At 46.6% G+C, this 15,849-nt stretch overlaps 1 protein-coding gene across 2 annotated transcripts in view; it reads left to right on the top strand.

Annotated features, from left to right (window-relative positions):
• rspo2 (R-spondin 2) overlaps window positions 1–15,849 on the top strand; it is an 86,989-nt gene that overhangs the window by 29,681 nt on the left and 41,459 nt on the right. The window contains exons 2-3 of one of the 2 annotated variants that reach the window (XM_052023369.1): window positions 6,971–7,159; window positions 14,831–14,974. In XM_052023369.1, the coding sequence (XP_051879329.1) occupies window positions 6,971–7,159; window positions 14,831–14,974 (333 nt within the window). The remainder of the gene's footprint in view (window positions 1–6,970; window positions 7,160–14,830; window positions 14,975–15,849) is intronic. The other variant, XM_052023370.1, reaches the window with a different exon arrangement.

The following is a 15,849-nucleotide window of genomic DNA, read 5'->3' as shown; positions in this document are numbered from 1 at the left end:
CACTGGAGCTTTGAGGCAGTGGCACTACCTGCTGCACCACCATGCCGCTTTACTCTGGCCCTTGCAGATATGGTGCTTGCTGGTTTTTATCACTAAGTCTTTTTCATTAAGTCACAAGCTGCCAAATCTTGTGCAGTTTATTATAGTCTTGGTCTCAAGACTATCCGATCATTGATCGGATTGCACTGAGATTTGATACTTGTTTCACCAAGTTCCACGACGACTACCTTGTTTCCTCTGTTTAACTCTTATAACAACATATTGCAAAGCATTCTCCTGGCAGCAACCTCCCTGCATTTATTCAGGTTTCAAATGGATGTATTTTCAGTGGATCCAGAGATTCTGGTTTATTAGCCCCACACACACCATTTTCGGCATTCTCATCCCTGCCTTTCTCACTCTCAACTATTCCAGAACACTCCCTGCCAGCCCCCCTCCAGGTGCTCCCACTTCCTCCCACATCCCAAAATATGCTGGAAGGTTAAATGGTGACTGTAATTTATGCTTTGGTGCAGGTAACCGACAAAAAGTTTCGAAGGAGGGTTGGTGGGCATGAGTGTGAGAGAAAAGGTTGCAGGGAGACAGGGACATACAGAGAGGGAAAAATGGGGAGAATTGAAATATGCATGCACTCCAGACCCAGGCCTAAACCTAGCAGCATTCCTGACCACCCCCCCCCCCCAAGTGCTTCTGACCCCAAGCCCGACCCTGACCCTGGCAGCACTCCAGCCCATGCTCCAACCTCAGCTTGTCAGTAAGCCTACACATGTTTCTAACACCTGGTGATCCCAATGCTTGGTCTGGCCGCATATCGACCATTGATGTATCACTACTTGCCAGCACAATCCAAAACATCTCGTGGAACAACTCATGTAATTCACATTACTACCATCGGGGAGGTGGTACAGGAGCCTGAAGACCCACACTCAATGTTTCAGAAACAGCTTCTTCCCCTCTGCCATCAGATTTCTGAGCAGTCCACGAACCTGTGAACACCACCTCATTTTTCCTATTTTGCACTATTTATGTATTTTTGTAACTTATAGTAATTTTTATCTTTATGTCTTGCACTGTACTGCTGCCGCAAAACAACAAATTTCATAACATGTCAGCGATAATAAACCTGATCTGATTCTGGAAAACAGATTCACCACAGGAGAGGGCTCTTGAGGAGCACATAATGTTTACCAGCAACACATGGCTGACCTCATGAGGATCTGTGGATAACAAAGATTTAGTGTACAATTGTTCATTCTAGTTTGGTGCAGAAATAACCTGGGAAATGTGCTTTGCTGTGACTTATAAAGGAAATTAGATCCAAAGAGGACAAATAGAAAATGGCCAGAAATGGCAGTACACCGGAGGGTGGGAGCTGTTTAGATTTGAGCGGAGGACAAAGGAATTGGTTATGAAGGGGAAAATAATGTCTGAGAGTAAACTTGAAGAGAACATAAAAATTGACTGTAAAAGCTTCTGTAAATATGTAAGAGAAAAAGATTGATGAAAACGAATGCAGGTCCCTTACAATTATAATCAGTGGGATTTGATAACGAGGAGCAAATAAATTTAGGAACAATCATTTATATTGTTTCTGTCTTCACAAAGGAGGAAACAGTCAATTCCTAGGAATGCGTGGGGACACAAAGGAGGAACTGAATAAGTATTAGTAGGGAAAAGGTGTGGGTAGTTGATGGGACTCAAGGTTGATTAATTTCCCCAGGCTCTGTAATCTACATCCCAGATTACTTAAGGAAGGGGCCTTGAAAATAATAGCTGTATTGCTGGTCATTTTCCAAAGTTCTGTAGACTCTGGATCAGTTCCAATGGATTGAAGGGTAGCTAATGTAACCCCACTATTTAAAAGAGGAGGGAGAGAGAAAACAGGGAGTTATTGACAGGTTAGCCAGCTATCGGTCATGGAGAAAATGAAAGATGGAACAGCACAGCAGATGGAGAACAGTGACAAGATCAGAGAAGGATTTATGAAGAGGAAATCAAACCCTCGTGCTTGACAATTCTACTGGAATTTTTTTTGAGGGTGTAACTAGCAGAGTAGATAAACCAATGGATGTGGTGTATTTAGACTCGCAGAAGGTTTGCGATAAGCTCACACATAAATGATCAGCCTGCAAACTTGAAACACATGGGATTGGGAGCAAGGATAGAGAACTGGCTGGCAGACAGAAAACAGAGGAGTAAACAGGTCCTTTTCCGAGTGGTTGGTAGTAAGTAGTGGATCATTGCTGGGACCCCAGCTATTTACAAGGTATGGTGATGATTTAGATGAGGGGATTAAATATAATCTCTCCAAGTGTGTGGGTGGGAGGGTGAGGAGAATGCAGAGAGGCTCCAGTGTGATTTGGATGGCTTGAGGAAGTGGGCAAATACAGGGCAGGAGAAATATAATGTGGGTAAATGTGAGGTTCTCTACTTTGGTGGCAAAAACAAGAATGCAGATTATTATTTGAATGACAAAAGACTGGGAAAGGGGGAGGTGAATTGAGACCAGTCCATGAAGGTAAACATGCAGGTGTAGCGGGCTGTTAAGAAGCTACATGGTATATTGACCTTCATAGTGAGAGAAATAGACCACAGGATTAGGTCTACCTTACTGCAATTACACAGCATTTTGGTGAAACCATACCCTGAGAATCGGTTTTGGTCTCTTCAAGAGGAAAGATGTTCCTGCTGTTGGGGGAGTGCAGCAAAGGTTAACCAGACTGATACACAGGAGCAATATACAGCGGCCATTTAACCTAGCAACCTTTGAGATGTGGGAGAAAACTAGGTACCCAGCGAAAACCTACGTGATCACAGGAAAAACTTGCAAACTCCACACAGACAGTGCCCAAGGTCAATATTAAAACTAGGTTCTCTGCTGCCTACCTGTATTTCACTGGTGACTTTGCCAAGAGAATCGGGTGGTTTTCCCATCGCGTGTAGTGCTATGTGGTGTGCTGAGTATGAGTTGGTGTGTATAGTGATGGTGTGCAGAGTGCGAGACGGTGTGTGGTGTGTGAGGTGATGTGCAGAGTGCGAGACGGTGTGTGGTGTGTGAGGTGGTGTGCAGAGTGTGAGGTGGTGTGCGGTGTGTGAGGTGGTGTGCGGAGTGTGAGACGGTGTGTGGTGTGAGGTGGTGTGCGGAGTGTGAGACGGTGTGTGGTGTGTGAGGTGGTGTGCGGAGTGTGATGTGTGTGGTGTGTGAGGTGGTGTGCGGAGTGTGAGACGGTGTGTGGTGTGAGGTGGTGTGCGGAGTGTGAGATGGTGTGTGAGGTGGTGTGCGGAGTGTGAGACGGTGTGTGGTGTGAGGTGGTGTGCGGAGTGTGAGACGGTGTGTGGTGTGAGGTGGTGTGCGGAGTGTGAGATGGTGTGTGAGGTGGTGTGCGGAGTGTGAGACAGTGTGTGGTGTGAGGTGGTGTGTGGAGTGTGAGACGGTGTGTGGTGTGAGGTGGTGTGTGGAGTGTGAGACGGTGTGTGGTGTGTGAGGTGGTGTGCGGAGTGTGAGACGGTGTGTGGTGTGAGGTGGTGTGTGGAGTGTGAGACGGTGTGTGGTGTGTGAGGTGGTGTGCGGAGTGTGAGACGGTGTGTGGGGTGAGGTGGTGTGTGGAGTGTGAGACGGTGTGTGGTGTGAGGTGGTGTGCGGAGTGTGATGTGTGTTGTGTGAGGTGGTGTGCAGAGTGTGAGACAGGGTGTGGCAATGTTTGCTCCATCTTCCCCATTCTCTCTGCTGGGACTGCTTCTCTGCCCCTTCTCTCAGCCAAAGGCTATGAGTCTGCATCTCTGCAAGCACTGTCCCAAACCCTGACTCCATGGGTGGGTGGAAATCTTGCCACTTCTGTGTGAGCTTTACAGTGAGCCTGACCTAACACTCACTAGTGAAGCTAACTTACATCTGGTTGCTGAGAGCAGGCATGGTGCTGTTTGAAGCTGTGAATTCTGCTGTGCATCCTCCACTCCTACATCTGACTTGCTTAGGAGCCCCTCTCATCTCAAGTGGATTCAATTCTTCTTCTCCCCAATTTTAAGTCCATTCATTCCTGTTTCTCCAAATCATGTGACCCATTTTCAAATCTGTCACATATCCCTCAAATGGCGATATTTAAATGGTTTGTGATAATTAAACCTTGAAATATTTTTTCCCCAAACAACTGTGTATGGGTTTATTGCAATATCTTTATTCAAATTTACAAGGTGGGGATACGGAGAATTAAGCCTGGCATACAATGAGATTGCAAAGGGAGGTTTTACTTGATCCAGACTCTTAACATTATGAACTGGAGAAGCTGATGCCTGTTGTGTGATGATGGCTGAGGGATGTGCAGGGCTTATTTCTTGTCTAAAATAAGTGGTCTTGAGCACTTTTGGAGGCTGGTGATGCAATTTCCCTTTTCAAATATTTTTATTTTCTGTTCATTATATATGCACTGTATAAAATGTTAGCAGTGGCTTGACATATAATTTATAATGTGATTTCTACTGGAAAGTCATCATTGCCAAGAGATCTCTTTCTGTTCACTTTTGAGCTAAGGAAGAACGTTAGTTGGATTTTGGTTCTAAAATCCTCAAACTCCAGGCTAAGCCTGTGTGTCTCCCACTCCCTTTGCCTCTGATGATTGTGCCTTCAGCTCTCAAAGACTCAAGCTCTGGAATTCTCTTCCTGGACTTCACAGCCTTTCTAGCTTTCTCCTTGTTCAAGACCCTTGTTAATACTTTTCTCTCTGACCAAGCCTTTGTCTGAAATTCCTGATGTCACTTTGCATCTGATTTTGGGTCCTTTATATCTTGTTACCTGGTGGATCCTTGCCTTATCAACCAGGCCTAGAGCAGCCTGTGGAGTGGTGTAGAAAGCTAGACTAACCAGCTGTATATGATTCCACAGGGAGGATATGGTGGTATTAGAGAAGGTGCAGGAGATTAACGAGAATGGTGCCTGGGTTGGAGAATAGTCATCATGAAGAGAGATTGTTGTCTTCTTTGGAACAAAGGAGTCTGGGAGGAGGCTTAACTGAGGGATATGAGGTTAAGAGAGAGCCCGTAACAGAGTTGAGGAAGGACCTCGATAACCAGGGGACAGAGTTTTGCGTTAACTAGTGGAAGGATTATAGGGGAGGGGGGAGGAGGGGCCCTGACAGAGTGGTGACAGGGTGCTACACTCACTGAGTTACAAACTGGCTGGGTGAGCACCTGAATGTGTTGAATGGTCTCCTGTGTCGTGAGTCTCTGAGTCTGATCTACAGACAGTGTCCAGCAGTTCAGTAGGAAGCATAGAAAGACGAGCCTACCCACAGCACACAGGAAAGTCACTTGGCCCAGGCAGTCCAGCTGGATTTACCGATTTTGCAATTGGAATTGATATCCTCTGAATTGAAACAGATGATCTACAAAACAAAGTGTAAGAAGCTTGTACATTGTGAATTATTGCTGACTATGATGCTAATTTAATGATTTAACTGAATTTAAGCTCCCGAGTTCTGTGATGGGTTTGAAGGCATAATTCAGGTCACCGTCTGCTGGCATGATAATGAAGGCCAGACACCTCTCTGGTCCGAAACCAGGTGTCCTGATGCCATCTCTAGAGTGATGCCCCGGTCTCACTAATGTGACGTGGGTTAATTTTGCCACCTTTCCAACTCTCTCTGTGATCTTTACTGGAGTTTGAATACTTCACTGTCAGATTGTGAGTAACATTTCTGCCTGACCTTGTTACCTAGTCTAAAACCCCCAGCTAAACCCGGCAACAAGTTCAGATCCCAGAGCTTCCAGGTTTATCTACTGGTCCGTCCAGTGTAATCCATCCTGTTTCCAACTCTCTAGCCCTGGGCAGGTTAGTTAGCACAGATGTGGTCATATACCTGACATCTAAAGTCTGGTCTCCAGGATGAAGCACTGGACACAAGATGCATTTGCACGTTTTGTTACCTTGGGCAGAGAGGAAATGATGAGCTTTATTTGTTCATTAACAAAGCTCTGCTTCCTCAGAGCGTGGTGATGCTGGGCCCCACTCTTTAGGAAAGACATTGAGACTTTAAAGAGGTATAGTGCCCATTCTCTGGGCTGCTGCCTGGTACCGTACTTGAGTCTTGAAACATTGGAGCCTTCTTATCAGCGTCCCAGAACTGTGGCACTGACCAGAATTACAGGAGATTGGGACAAGGGAGATGGAAACAAAATGATTTGGTTGGAGCAAGAAACTGCAGGTGTTGGAAATCCAAAGCAAAAACAAAGGATGTGCCCATGGGGGGTCTTCATATAGTAATGAAGACTGTGTGTGTGTGTGTGTATGTGAGGGGGAGGGGGTGGGGGGCTGGGGGGGTGGCGACGGGGGTAAATGTAATGAAGACTGTGCATGTGTGGGGATAAATGTGACCAGGACTCTGTGTGTGTGTGTGTGTGTGTGTGTGTGTGTGTGTGTGTGTGTGTGTATGTGTGTGTGAATGGGCAGTGTTACTTTGCAGTAAGTGGTTGCCCCCCCCTCATCTCCTCCTCCTGGTGATTCTTCCCAGTCTCTGCACATCTGCATTTGCACCCTTCTGATCTCCCTCCCTCCTCCCCCGATTCCCATCACTCCACCACTGGCTGCTGTGCCTTCATCTGCCTGTGCCCCGAGCTCTGGAACTCCTTCCCTTACCCCCACTGCCTCTCGCTCTCCTACTTGAAGCCACCTCTTAAACCCGCCCCTTCAGTCGTGCTCTCAACCCCTGCCCTAACACCTCCAGATGTGGCTTGGTGCAGTTATTTTAGTGTGGTGACACTCCATACAGTGCACCAGGATGGACTTGCCATGTTAAAGATGTGGATACAGTGGCTGTTGTCTCATTTGCCGCTTAGGGCTACCCCATGCTTTTTCCATGTCCATAATGGACCAGTCTGTAGGGGTTTAGCACGCTTGTCAACATATGGTTTCAGTGTGAGCTTTTGTTCCAGCTCTTGACCCTGCTGTTGGATTATCTCCCCTGTTGTTATTCTGCAGCGAACACTGGACTGTACCCAATCTGTAAGGGCTGTCTCCTTTGTTCGAAGGATAATGGATGCCTTAGCTGCCAACAAAAGCTGTTCTTTTACCTCCGACGACAGGGGATGCGTCAGTTTGGTGAATGCCTCCACTCCTGCCCCTCGGGGTACTATGGTCTGCGGGCACCGGAGATGAACAGATGTGCAAGTAGGTCTCACTTTATTGTATTTGAGAAAGAAAACTGCTTTGCTGTGCTTATGTTCTGGTTGGATCTGTAGGCAACTCCCCTTTTCACACTAAGCCCATACAAAGTTTTGGTTTTACTTTTAAGAAACAAATCACCAGGAGTACTCGGAAGGTTGGGCAGCAGTGATGAAGAGGGGAACCTCTCTTGAGCTTTATTTGAACATTTTTATTCGAGTTTAAGCCTATTTTTACTCTAGGAAGCTTCAGTGATCAGAGGGTTCAGTTGTCCCCTAGCCCAGCTCACGGGTAATGGTTCAGTCTGAAGTTCTCACGAGGTTTGGGCCGTGGCTGTCTCTGATGCTGGCTCACTCCTTGAGACTTTATTTTATTTCGATAGTTTGGGGAATGCAACATCTTGTTCTAATGGGCAGTGCGTACCTGCCTGCTGCTCTGATTTACGTTGGTGTGTGATGTGGTTTTGAACATTACATTTCTCTTGGCAGGGTTTCAGAAAAGTTAGAAATAATCACTGAGTGTGTTTTCATTTTTTGCTGTCAAAATGCTCCATCAGTTTGTTTTCAAACCTCGGAGGGATTCTCCCAATTCTGTGTCCCCCTGACATTTCCTTTAATTATTGCTGGTCTCCTGGGATCACTCACAGAGATTCTGCCTGTCCTGAGGGTTCCACCATTGCCAGCAGATGTGCCCAGGCAGCCAGTGGGGTGAGCTAACCCATGAATAATGTGAACCCTGATTTCTAATTCTTTCCCACCTCGTGAGAGAACTAACTCAGCAGGTAACAGAAACGGATGATTGGTTGACTTGATTTCCATGTTTCAAAATGCCAGCAGCTCAGGAACAAGCCAGCGAGGTGGTCTGAGCTAGTGCTCACACCTGACACCATGTGTCACCCTGCACCCCCTCCTCCCCCCTTCAGCCGCAGACAATTCCCCCAGAACCCTTGCTTCACTGCTTTGGTCCCTCAAAATGATAGTGCCTTACACAGACAGTAATGTCTTTGCTTTATTGATTTATTACTTCTTTGTAATTCAAAGTATATTCTTTCTATCATTTATGTTATTAGTGTTTTTTTAATATAATGCCGGTGTCAACGTGTCTTCTTGCCATCTCTCAGCTTGAGTAGAGAGAATTTGCAGGAAATGCCATTCCTTCCACCAGGGTGGTGTAGTGGAGATGTTGCTGATTGCTTGTCAGAGAAAAGTTCTCTGATCATTGATAGATCCACAGCTGTTTTGCAGCTGGGTCTGGACCTCTATGGGACTGAGGAGACTGCCTGTCAGGTGTGCCCTGTGGTGTGCCAGTGTTAGTGACAGACCATAAATGTCAGGCTTGCTGGTGACATCTTCATCCTGAGATATCAGCTGGTGAGAAAGAATCATCTGGGACCTGAGTTATCAGATGGGAAGCCCTGAGGACAGAGGCTGTCAACTAATTAGTTGGCTGGGTCATAGCCAACATGTTGCCCGTATCCTGGAAGCAGACTTTGCCCTTTTAACAAGAACACCATCAAAGGGAAAGCTTGTGTCCAGTCATACTATCCTCAACCTCAGGGTATCCCAAAATGTCTTATGCCAATGGCTAGAAATGTGGTCACTGTTGTAGTGAATTTAACGTGTGCACAGCAGGATCCCACAAACAGCAGGGTGAAAATAAACAGACGACCTATTTGTAGGATGTTAGTCGAGGGGTAGGTGTTGGCTAGCGATCACATACGACAAACAAGGGCTCACAGAGGAAGGGACCTCTGAAGACAAAGCTCCCCTCATTATTATCCTGAAGTACCAGGGAGAGATTGGACTCACAACCTTGTGACTGGAGGACAAGAGTGTTCGCCACTGAACCATGGTGCTTCCTCACCTAATTGGTGTCCAGAAGGACAAATAGAAACAGAACATTTTTGTTTAAGAGCACAGTCAGAGTATGATTGACTATTGTATACACTCTCGGCTGTGTGGACTTTGCATCCTGGGCTTGGTTTAAACTCTCCGAGTGTTAATGGTAAAGCCAATTCTCGCCAACAGTGAACTTACCCAGACTTCAGACCACTTAAAAGCAAGCACAGGATTTCAATTGAATAACTTGCTGTAGGAAAGGTTAGTGCTTTGCAGAGAGTGCGTTCACAGACTTGTATCCCTGACCTGAACCCTTCCAACGTCACTTTCAGGGTTGTGTGCAGTCTGGGACTTTCCTGCTCATTGATCCACATGTGTTCAGGGTTTGTGATGTTAGTAGTTTCAGTGGTTTGTAAGATGCTGAAGTTGGGACCATGATTTTCCACTCTGTATCACAGCCGTGCTGCACCTTTGCATCGTTGCTCCTGTGGCACTGGAGTACCTGGAGCGTCACTATGAATTGTGGGTTAGTGCCACCTTCCAGGTTTAACAGTCTTCATGTGCAGCTAGGTGTGAGGGAAGCCTTCTCCACCAGTAGCTGATCCAGTAACAGAGACCCCAGAGGGTAGGGTTTGATGGGGTTGGAGGCAGGGATTAGAGTGCGGGAGGGGTGTGGTGTGGGGGCAGCCTTAGGTCTTGGGACAGAGGTGAAGTGAGGATAGTGAAGGATGGAGAGGCACCTGGCTGGAATAGGGAGGGGTGAATGTCAACAGGGAACATGGGCCTTGGGGTGGGGGGGGGGTGGGTATCAGAGGAAGCAGTGAGTAGTGAGGGAGAGGATGGATGTGGAGGCAGGGATTAAATGTAAAAATTACTGGAGAGGATTTGAGGGAAGTGGGCTGGTTCTTATTTTGTTCTTTAACAGAGTACAGACACTCCTGGCAAGGCTGGCACTAATTGCCCATTTATAACTGCCCTTGAGAAGATGGGGATGAGCCACTATCTTGAATCGCTGCAGTCCTTCTTGTGAAGGTCTCCCACGGAACTGCTGGGGACAGAGTTCCAGGATTTAGACCCTGTGACGATGAAGGACCAGTGGCATTTCCAAGTCAGGATGGTGTGGGACTTGGACGGGAAGCTGCAGGTGGTGGTGTTCCCCTGTGTCTGCTGCCCTTAACCTTCTTGCTTATAGAGATCCTGGGTTTGTGCTGTTGGAGTAGCCTGGGCAAGTGACTGAGTGCATTTTGTAGATGATAACCATGCACCCACTGAGCATTGATAGTGGAGGGAATGAATGTTCAGGGTGGTTGAAGAGACGATACAGTGGACTGCTTTGTTCTGAGTGGTATTGAACTTCTCAGAACTTGCTGAGGGTATTCCATCACATTCTGGGGTCACATGCGCAAAGTGTGCAATGCGTTCACACTCTGATCCTAAAATCTGGGTCAGTGGAGTTCAGGGGAAGTGAAGTTTAGTACACGTGAGAAGGCACATTTAGGAGTTACAGCGAAGGGCGGATGGCTGCCGCTGTGTTGGAGATCCCTCATCATTAATAAAACACCCAGATCAGCAGGAGGAGCTCAGCTAAGTGTTCCACTGAGATCCAATTCTACCCAGTAAATAGTTCAAGGCTCTTGCGTTCCTCTCATTAATGTGACTGCAGAGGTCGTTATCATAGAGCAGATATAGATTGGTTTATATCTTAAATAATCAGCACCCTTGTGAAGACCATTGATGAAAGTGAGTGTAGTCTCATTGAGGGTTGGCTGTCACTCTGGAGACGCTGTAGCTCTGGGAACAGCTGTTACTCCAGGTACAATTGTCACTCTAGGTACAGGTGTCACTCCAGGTACGATTGTCACTCTGGGATGGCTATCACTCTGGAGATGCTGTCAATCCAGATACAGCTGTCACTGCTAGGAGTAGAGACCAGGTCCGACCTGTACCACCTGCCTTGCACTCTCACAGCATAGGGCCTTGGCACTGCCTCCTTCATCTCAGCTCTCTGTTTCAGTGTTCAGTCAGCGATAACTCCTTTCTCTCGATTACCCACCCACTGTCTCACCTCTCTCTCCTCTTTTACTATGTCTCTTTCTCTTTTCTTTCCCTCTCCCAACCTCTCTCTCTCTGTCTGCTGTCTCTCTGTTTTCCTTCTCTCTACTCTCTCTCCATCTCTCGGTCTCTCTCACTGTTCTCTCTCTCTGTTCTCTCTGTCTCACAGACTCTCTCTCTCTCTCTCTCTCTCTCTTTCTCTCTCTGTCAGCTTCTCTCATTCTGTCTCTCTGTAACCACCTCCTCCCATTCCTACCCCTCTCTCTGTCCCTCTAAATCTCACTGTAATGTGTGGAGTCCACACTACTCTGCCAGAGTGCCTTGCATTGCATCAGGAGATTTAGGAATTGGGCAAGGAGCAGCCGTGACTGTGAAGGTCTGGTTTCTATCCTGGACTTTCCTTGTAACTATGGTCCCTGTCACATGGTTTAGTAGCCGTTTCCTCTGGGAGCTAAGATTTATGGTGATGAGGTAGTGTAGGGCTGTGCTCTCAACTCTGTCGGAAGGATGTGGTTTGAGGCTGTGGTCTGTGGTAATCAAGTGCAGTACCAAGGGACTGCTGCATCATCAGAAGTCAGGTGAGGTTAAACCTGGCTCCCATTTAACCCCAAAGGTCCTTGGCATTATTTCAGGGGCAGGAGAACTCTGAAAATCAGGAAACTGCAGATGCAGGAAATCTGAAACAAAAACAGAAATGCTGGAAACACTCAGTTGGTCAGGCAGCATCTGTGGAGAGAGTTCATGTTTCAGGTCAAAGACCTTTCATCAGAGAAGGGAAACTTGCACTGTTACCCATCAACCAACATCACCAAAACAACTGACCTGGTTATAACTTAGATTGTTTGTGGGATCTTGCTGTACACAGATTGGGAGTTCAGGAATCCTACAGTTTCAACAGTGACCACACTCTTAACTTTATTCCATTGGCTGTGAATGGTGCTATGGAAATGCAAGTTACCTCCCACTTTTTGTGCATTCCACTGTCTCCTGGACCCGCTATCTGACATAAGCTTGATATCCCGTTTCTGTATACTCCCTGCAAAGTGGAGCAGTGGGTAGGGCCACTGCCTCACAGCTCCAGAAACCCGGGTTCAATTCCAACCTCCGGCACTGTCCGCGTGGACTCTGCAAGTTCTCCCTGTGACTGTGTGGGTTTCCTCTGGGTGCTCTGGTTTCCTCCCACATCTCAAAGATGTGCGGGTTGGTAGGTTAATTGGCTGCTGTAAATTGTCCCTAGTGTGTAGGTGAGTGGTGGAACCTGGGGGGAACAGTGTTTGATCTTTGGTGTGGACTCAGTGGGCTGAAGGGATTCTCTCCGTGCTGCAGGACTCTATAATTAGCTCCTTCTCTAGTTGGCTCTCATCAACCTTCAATTATTAGCACTGTTAAATCTCTGGTGTCAGATGATCTTGGGATTCTTGACAGCAGAGAGAGAGGGGAAAGCTGAGGGAATGAGGAGGCTGAGAGGGAGCTGGTGCTCAACTAGAACCAGACGACCGTGTATCTCACACCATTGCCAGTGCCCCTGCAGGTGCTCACAGTAGGTGGGGGACTGTAACAGAGCTAGGAGCTGCTCATGACCAGTTCATCCAGCAGGTCGGTAGGACAGAGCAAGGCAGGTCAGTGAGTGCTCTCGAGTTGATGCTGTGAGCACACTCAACATGTGGAGGTGATGGAGCTCGAATTACTGAATCATTGCTAAAGAGTGATGGGGTGGATAGTTAGGGATCGTCATAGAGTCAGAGGAACAGGAGTAGGCCATTCAGCATAGAAACAGGCCCTTTAGCTCAAGTGGTCCATGCTGACCAAGATGCCCATCTAAGCTAGTTCCATTTGCCTGAGTTTGGGCCATAATCCCTCTAAACCTTTCTTATCCATTTACCTGACCAAATGACTTTTAAAAATTGTATTGTACCTGCCTCAACCACTTCCTCTGGCAGCTCGTTTCATGTACCCACCACCCTCTGGGTGAAAAAGTTGCCCCTCAGATTCCCATTGTCCTGCAGGCAAAGGAAATTCGATGGGAGGATGGCAGGAACTGTAATACTTCTGTGTGTTGGGAGAAAGGAAGGAGATCAGGCAGTGACCTGATTAAAGATGTGGGCTGAGATTGGTAAGTGTCAAGGAAATCATGTTTCTGTGTTTGGGAAAGTGCACATGGACTGATGTATGAGGAGAGATTGGTACTATTGTTAACATTCCCTGGAGGTTAGAAGAATAGTCATAGAGTCCTAGAGTCACACAGCATGGAAACAGCCCCCTCAGCCCAAGTCTTTGGCAACCAAGATGCCCACCTAAGCTCGTCCCATTTGCCTGCATTTGGCCCTTATCCCTCTAAACCTTTCCAATCCACGTATCTGTACCAACCTTATATATGTTCCCAATCCTGGGAAAAAAGACTCTGCACATTGACCCTTTCTATGCCGCTCATGATTTTATACACCTCCATAAGATTACCCTTCAGTCTCCTTCACCCCAATGAATCAAGCCCTAGCCTGCTCAACCTCTCTCCGTAATTCAGACCCTCAAGTCCTGGCAACTTCTTCATAAAATTTTTCTGCACTCTTTCCAGCTTAATGGCATCTTTCCTGTAGCAGGGTGAGCAAAACTGAATGAGAGGGGATTGCACTGAACCTGGACTGGATGGGTGAGATGCAGGAAGGATGTTCCTGCTGGTGGACAAGTCCAGAACCAGGGCTCACAATCTAGGAAATGAAGTCGGCCATTTGGGACTGAGATGAGGAGAAATTTCTTCACCTCGAGGATGGTGAGCCTGTGTTCACAGAAGGCAGTGAGGCTAAATCATTAAATATATTCAAGAAGGAGTTGGATCTTGTTCCTAGGGCTGAGGAGATCAAGGGATGTGGGGAGAAAACAGGAACAGGGCACTGAGTTTGGATCTTCAGCCTCGATCATATTGAATGATGGAGCAAATTCAAAGGGCCAAATGGCCTACTCCTAACTTCTGTGGTTCTATATTTCTGTGCAGCATCCACCCCCACCCAGGTAGAACTACCAGATACTGACCAGGCCTGCTCTGTCACTGTACCCTGCTTAGGTCCTGGGGAAGAGTGTTTGATTCCGTGTCCTAACCACTCACCCATCGTCCTGTGCATCCCTTGTTGTCTGAAAATGCCTTGGTTTTTAAACTCCCATCCCTATCCCCCATGGTCTTATTCCTCCATCTCTGCCCTTGCAGCGCAATATCTGACCTCATCTGATACTGGCCTCTCAATCCTCCCTGAATTTAATAACATCTTAGCCCAGAGCTCTGGAATTCTCTCCCTGTACCCCTCCACCTCCCTCTCCTTTCTCAGATACTCCTTGAACCCACTTTCTGCCCATGGTTTTGGTTATCTGCACCACTGCCTCTAAAAGTGGATCAGTTTGGTCTGATAACTGCACCTCAGGACAATTCACTATATTAAATACAGACTGGTGTTGAAGAGGGGAACTGGGGCTGCTATTTTGTTTTGACATAAAGCCCAGCCTCCCGTACTTTTTTATTGAAACGCTGAGGTGCCAGAGGTTGTAGTCCTGACTGGGACTGTGTTTAATATGATGTAGCAGCATGGACGCAAGTCCTATATTAAATGGGTCAGCTGTAATTAGTTGTGTGGGAGACAATTGATCACAGCTGCCTTCCATTTCAGTACCTGGTGATTCTCTCTCTCTCATTTGTTTCTTTTTCGCAAGAAAGCTGATGTGATTGTACTATTCCAGTTAGGTTAGCAGACCTACACCCACTTTATTTCTAACAGTAGTTTTGTTTTAATTTTCCTCCTAGGATGTAAAATAGATAATTGTGACACATGTTTCAGCAAAGATTTTTGTACAAAGTGCAAAGCTGGTTCTTACTTGCACAAGGGGCGTTGCTTTGAAGAATGCCCTGAAGCATTTGTACCATTGCAAGAGCACATGGAATGTGTGGGTAAGTGATTTCATGTAACACCCCTTACAGAGGGAATAGTGTATGTTTCCAGCAACTGGTTCTGTTTAAAATTTATTAACGCCTTGTGTTCGGTCTAATAAATTGAGTTGTGTTTTCTTGCAATTGGCTAAATTCAAGAATTGCTGGTTTTCCCATCAGGAAATGAGTGCCTTCAGTGGCCATGACAATTTTGTGATTTGGAGTTTGTGTTAAAGTATCAAAAATATTGTGAATATCCATCCATGAAATTTGTAAAAATGTTGGAATGGCCAGAATGGACATCTGTAACAAATCATGTCGCAATGATTCAAGCTACTAAATAGATCAGAAATATACAGTATAGTCCACAGTCTTGAAAGTGCCACGTTCCCTGCCACCCACAGCTTCACTGGGGGGCAGAGTTCCAACTCTCACTGCCATCTGTGTGGAGAAGTGTTTCCTGATATTGCCCCAAACAGCCCTGCTCCATGGACACACAGGAAACTATTCCTTCTGTCTCACCTTTGGATTCTCTTCACCATTTGAAATAGTTCAGTAAACTCAAGGAAATAAAAAACAAGCTGATTGAACCACCATTGTTAATTCTTTAAGCCCCTGTAAATTCCTGCACTGCCCCATAATCCTAACCCTTCCCTTCACCACAGCTGATCTTCCTGACAAGGGCTGGTAATAGTATATACCGGGACTGCGCATATACCAGGACTGCGTATACCAGACCTACGTATATTGTGGCTGCGTAAAATTGGGCTTTGATTCCTCCTTCCCTGTTAACTCCAGCCCCTCTGAGACTGCGGGCTGACATTTATAAAACAAAGCCTTGGAAGTTGTTCTTGGACCAGTTACCTGACTTTTTGGAATGCTTTAATATTTGCTTT

The sequence above is a fragment of the Pristis pectinata genome, chromosome 9, assembly GCF_009764475.1.
Source record: "Pristis pectinata isolate sPriPec2 chromosome 9, sPriPec2.1.pri, whole genome shotgun sequence".
Lineage (NCBI taxonomy): Eukaryota > Metazoa > Chordata > Chondrichthyes > Rhinopristiformes > Pristidae > Pristis > Pristis pectinata.
This window is presented reverse-complemented; position numbering and strand designations above follow the sequence as displayed.